This window comes from Bos mutus, chromosome 19 (assembly GCF_027580195.1).
Source record: "Bos mutus isolate GX-2022 chromosome 19, NWIPB_WYAK_1.1, whole genome shotgun sequence".
In the NCBI taxonomy this organism is placed as follows: domain Eukaryota; kingdom Metazoa; phylum Chordata; class Mammalia; order Artiodactyla; family Bovidae; genus Bos; species Bos mutus.
The window spans coordinates 21,163,650-21,169,038 of record NC_091635.1 but is presented as its reverse complement, the minus strand read 5'-3'; the positions used below and the strand labels follow the sequence as shown (position 1 = coordinate 21,169,038).

The following is a 5,389-nucleotide window of genomic DNA, read 5'->3' as shown; positions in this document are numbered from 1 at the left end:
CGGTGTTCCGATACCCCGAAGGGCCTTCTCGGCCCGCGGCTGTCCCTGCGTTGGTCAAAGCCGGGGACCCGGGTGGTTCTGGCGGCAGTGCCAGTAGGACGCCCGGATCGTCGTCCGGAGCCACGAGCCTCAGGGAGACGCTCCGGGGCCAGTGCCCACACTCCTAGGCGTCCCGGGTCGTAGGCCAGCCCGGGTGCGCGGTTACGTGCCCGCTTGCCCCTCGAGGGAGGCCTCCCTGGGCCGGCACATGGCGGTCCCAGTAAGTGACAGGACCAGTATACCCTTCACTGGAGAGGCGGCCGCAGACTACAGTGACCAGGAGCTCCACCGGATGCTTCCTTTGCCGGGAAGGAGCTCACGTTCCCACCGACTAGTCCTGGAGCACGGCCCTGCGCCTTTAAGGAGGTGCTCGCCGAGGAGCCCCGCCCCGAGGAGCGCTCGGCCGCCATTGGCCGAGGCCGCCTCAGGGCGGCACGTGGGCACGGCCTTGAGCGCTCTGATTGGAGTCAGGGCCCATCCGTCTGCGAGCCGGGGGCCCGCGCCCGCCCCAGGCTTCGGCGTTCCACTCCCGGGTCCTGCACGTTCCATTCCCAGGCGGCCCCGGGGCGCGGCCCGAGAGGCCCCCTGCGTCCCCGGGTCGGGGCGCCGAAGCCGCGACGCAGGTACGGCCGGGGCACGGGGCGTGGCCTCCACCGGCCGCGCGGTTCCGGCCGGGAGAGAGCCGGATCGGGCCGAGCTCTGGTCGCTTCTTGGGCCCATCCTGGCGTTCCCCGGGCTTCGGTGTCCTCGCGTCCGGGGCTTGGTGGAGGCTAGGGGAGGCCTGGCCTTTCCCTCTCCCCTTCCCTGGTTAGGGTCTGCGCGCCCCGGGTCAGACAGGCGGGGGCTTTGTGCGCTTTACAGTTTGGAGGCGGTTGGCAGTCCTGATGAAGGAAGCCGCCGCGGGGCCACGCTGGGTCAACCCCCTCCGCCGTCTTTCCTATTTTTAGCTTGGGAAAGGGGGGCGGGTGCGGGGCTGTAGGCCCCACCTGGCAACCGGGCTCCGGCACCCGCTGGGAGCAGGGCAGCCAAAAGTCCTTGGGGCTGAGTTGGCTCTGAGCTCAGCGTCATCTGTTCAGGCATCCTCAGGGTGACAGTTCTGCCTGGCCATCTGACTGGTCCCCTGGGCTTGTCCCTTGGTCACACACACTCTCAGTGCTCAGGACCTGAGGTCTGGGGCTCAGCTTGCTGGGCCTGGCAAAGATGCCTGAGGTCCCAGCCATCTGTACTTCTGGGTTCCGCATGTCTAACGGTTTGTCGTGGCACCTGCTCCATCTTACAGACAAGCTAAGAGTATCTGGCACACTCAGGCCCTCAGCTCACCTGCCGTGGCCTGGGCTCTCAGCAGCTGAGACCCCTCTCCACCCACTATTGTCCCGAGCCTTAGAGGCCCTTGTCCAGGGCACTGGACCGACCCTGCTGTGGTCTTTAGAGCCCCCTTACACCCTGTCCCCACAGCAGGGCCTTCAGCCTTGTCTGACACATACCTGTTGACAGCCAGCCCTTGCCCCCCAGGGTATCGTGGGCCATCTCACTTGTCCTGTTCTTTGACTTGGTAGCCCTGCCTCTGGGGCTGCCCTGCTGAGATTTGGGGGTAACTGTGGGCCCCTGAATTTCACTGAGGTTCCCTCAAAGGCCTGAGGCTGTCCAGTGCAGGCTGCCTGGGTCCCCAAGCCGTGGTCTTCTCTGGGCCTTGGTTTTCTCCTGCAGGGCCTGGTTAGGAACCAAGATAGACCTGCTCCTGGGATCATAGGTTGGGTCTGAGTCCCCACCACTCACTGTGTGATCCACAACCTATTTCTTTGTAAATGGGGATGGTGCTGATAAGACCCACCTCATGGTCTTTGGTGACATCAGGGGGCCTGGAAGGTGGGATCGGGGAGATCGTCTCCCTTCTCTGACCTGCCATGGGCCTTAGGGTCTTTCTCTGTGAGAAAGTCATACAGGTGGGTTGTTTGAGGGTTTTGGTGGGGGCAGGTCTCTGGGCCAGCTCTCAGTCTCCTCCCAAGAAAACCTGGAGGTGTCCCCTTTCTCATCGGAAATTCTCTGGAAGCCCCCTTGTGACCCCAACTCTGACTGTAGAGCACCTGCCTGGATGCCAGGCCGGCCCCTCACTGAGTGGCCCCTGCACCCTGACTCCCTTACAGGCAGACTGACCATGGCGGAGTTCTCCCAGAATCGGAGCAAGCGGCGTGACGGCGAGGTGCTGGGAGGCGCTGTAGACTTCCTCCTGGCCAATGCCCGCCTGGTGCTGGGAGTGGGCGGAGCTGCAGTGCTGGGCATTGCTACCCTGGCCGTGAAGCGGGTAAGGCTGGGCTGGCCTGCTGACACGGACTCCACAGCAGGGCTGGGGAGGTGGGACTGCCTGAGATTGCACCTGCCTCCGCCTCTCCGCCTGGTTGGCTCTGCCGTGGCCACCCAGGCCTCAGATGCCCTCACCTGTGTCCCTCTGCCTGCAGCTCATTGACAGGGCCACCAGCCCCCGGGACGAGGACGACACCAAGGGGGACGCCCCATGCCTGGAGGACAGCTGGCAGGACCTGAGCCTGCTCAAGGCCACGCCACGCCTCCAGTCCCGGCCCCCGCCCGCCGCCCTCAGCCAGCCGGTGCCGCCTCCAGCCCCCTCACTCTCTGCTCCAGGTGAGCGGCACCCCTTCCCCTCTGACCTGGGTGGGTCCCATTTCGGTGGTCACATTCGGGAGATGTAGCCCAGGCCCTGCCCTGGTGACCGTGTGACCTGCTCGGGTCCCTGCTCCCTGTGGGCTCCCTTGTGTGTTGGATGCCTTCTCCCTCCTGCGTGGTGCTGAGGCTCCAGCCACCAGGACATGAGACCATGGGGGCTGGCACCAGAGCGAGGTGGCAGCATTGTGATGGCGGGGGCCCTCACCTGGGGAACTGAGACCTTGGGTTTCAGCCTCAGGGTGTTGGGAGGGGTCTCAGATGGTGAGAATGCGTCACTGAGCTCAGTGCCATCTCAGGTGGTCCCATCCCAGGCGGGTCTCTGACCCGTCCCCCTTCCCTCTTCAGAAGGGCCTGCTGACACAGGGCCCCAGACATCGCCTCTGCTTAGCTCGCCGGCACCGCCGCTGTGTCTGACGTTCCAGGAGAAACTGCTGGCTTTTGAGCAGGATCATGTGACCGTGCCAGGGGCTCACGTGTCTCTGGCCAAGCAGCTGGCGGGCGACATTGCCCTGGAACTACAGGCCTATCTGCGGAACAAGTTCCCAGACCTGCCCTTCGGGGCGCTTGTGCCCGGCGGGCCACTCTACGAGGGGCTGCAGGTGGGAGCTGCCGACCCTGTGCGGCTCTTGGTGCCCCTGGCACTGGAGCCAGGCCTGTGGAGCCTGGTGGCCGGCTCAGACACTGTAGCCCAAGACCCTCGCTGCTGGGCTGTGCGTAGGACTCAGCTGGAGTTCCGCCCCCGTGGGAGCAGCCCCTGGGACCGCTTCCTGGTGGGCGGCTACCTCTCCTCCCGGGTCCTGCTGGAGCTGCTCCGCAAGGCCCTGACTGCCTCCGTCAACTGGCCAGCCATCGGCAGCCTCCTCGGGTGTTTGATCCGGCCATGCGTGGCCTCAGATGAGCTGCTGCTGGAGGTGCAGCACGAGTGCCTGGAGCTCACCGTGGCCGTGCTGCTGGCCGTGGCCGGAGCCCAGGACGGAGACCTCTTGCTGGCCTGGCCCTTGGAGGGGCTGGCTGGGAACCTCTGGCTGCAGGACTGGTACCCGGCTGAGGCTGCCCGGCTGCGGGCCCTGGATGAGCAGGACGCTGGGACTCGGCGGCGGCTGCTGCTGCTGCTCTGCGCTGTCTGCCGCAGTCACCCAGCTCTATGGCGGCTGGGCCGGGACCGCCTGGCTCAGGTGGTTCTGCGCCTGGGCGAGCAGGAGGCTGACTGGGCCGAGGAGGCCCTGGGGGAGCACTTCCTGCAGGCTCTGGAGCTGCTGCTCAGCAGCCTGGAGCGGGCCAGCCTGCCCAGCCACTTCAACCGCAGTGTGAACCTCCTGGATGGCCTGCGGGAGGAAGAGATCGACGACTTGGGCTTTGCGCTGTACCATGGCCTACAGGCCCCCGAGGGGCTGCTCTAGAGGGTGGACGCAGCTGGGCAACAGACACCACTGCTTTTAGCTGGAATGAGGGGGTGTGGGCTGCCCTCTTGGCTTGCAGGAGCTGCCATGAGTCCCAGGCAGGGATGAGGCCACTGTCATTTTCTGTCTCGAGGGTATCATGCTTCCCTTGGGTGCGGGCATCTCCAGGTTGCTGGTGCTTGGGTGGACATTGTTTGGTCCCCCCCACCCCCGGGGCTGGAGTCACCTGGGATCCTCAGAACGTAGCTTTTGGCTGACCCTCAGGCCTGTTTTCCGTGCTGTATGCCTGGTTTGCTCTCTAGCCTTGACTAGCGGGGGCTAACCTGGGGGAAGGCCCTTCCCCTCTAGCCTCGGAGGCCCTGGGAGGGCTCTGTCGTCATTGGGGGAGCCAAGGCTCTCTCTGCTGCTCACCTGGCCCAGAGCCTAGGGTGCCCCTGGCTGCTGCCAGCCCAGCCCCCACTGTGCCAACACCAGCTGTCCTCGCTGACCCTGTGTTCTCCCTGGAGCTGGCGGGGGCTTGGGCGGGGGTGGGTGTTGTCTGCCTTCCCTCCCAGGCATCTCTCCTCTCTGGTATCCTTCCTGCCGAAGTAAAGCTATGCCGCAAGGACTGTGAATGAGAATAAAAAAAAACTCAAATGTCCGTGAGACGCATATTGGGCTCTTACATGCAGCCATTTGAGGCTTTGTGAGCTTGGCCAGAGGGGCTTGGGCTCAACCTGGAAGCAGGAGACTGACCTGGAGTGGCATCTAGCTTTAGTAATAGGCACCAGCTGGTCAGGGTTTTCTTTCTTCCAAAAAGCCTGACCCCTGGAGCCCTGTAATCTGGATGGGCGGGGCTGCCAGGGGGCCCTTTGGCCAGCAGTGGTCCACATGCAGAGAGACATGGACCCTCAAGTGGAGGGCAGGCTCCCTGCTTTGTATAGACGGGGACGCAGGCGTGTCTAGGTGTCCCTGTGGGAGCTGTGGCTCCCATGTAACCCCGTGTGGCAGACGAGCCAGGGAGGAGGGCTTGGGGCCACATGGGCTTGGGGTGAGGCCGCCACAGCTGTGCCAGGCCCCTCCTTCTTGTCCCATGTCCTGAGGCGACCCCCTCCCACCTGGGACATGGGGACAAGGCTGGAGGAGGTGCTCTTGGGCACTCTGGTTGCAGGGCCAGTGGCCTCTGTGGATAAGGAGGGACCTGCCTCCCGGGTATTCCCATGGGCTCAGTGGCTCTGCAGAGGGGCAGAGGGCAGGAGACTGGTTTCCCCAAGGACTGTTAGGTCACATGG

The 5,389-nt window shown here is 64.7% G+C and overlaps 1 protein-coding gene across 1 annotated transcript; it reads left to right on the top strand.

Annotated features, from left to right (window-relative positions):
* Positions 1-247: 247 nt before the first annotated feature.
* Positions 248-4,758, top strand: MIEF2 (mitochondrial elongation factor 2). Its single transcript, XM_070389622.1, has 4 exons — positions 248-662; positions 2,184-2,341; positions 2,496-2,676; positions 3,064-4,758. The coding sequence occupies exons 1-4, from the start codon at positions 248-250 to the stop codon at positions 4,116-4,118; spliced, it is 1,809 nt and encodes a 602-aa protein (XP_070245723.1). The 3' UTR covers positions 4,119-4,758.
* Positions 4,759-5,389: the final 631 nt, after the last annotated feature.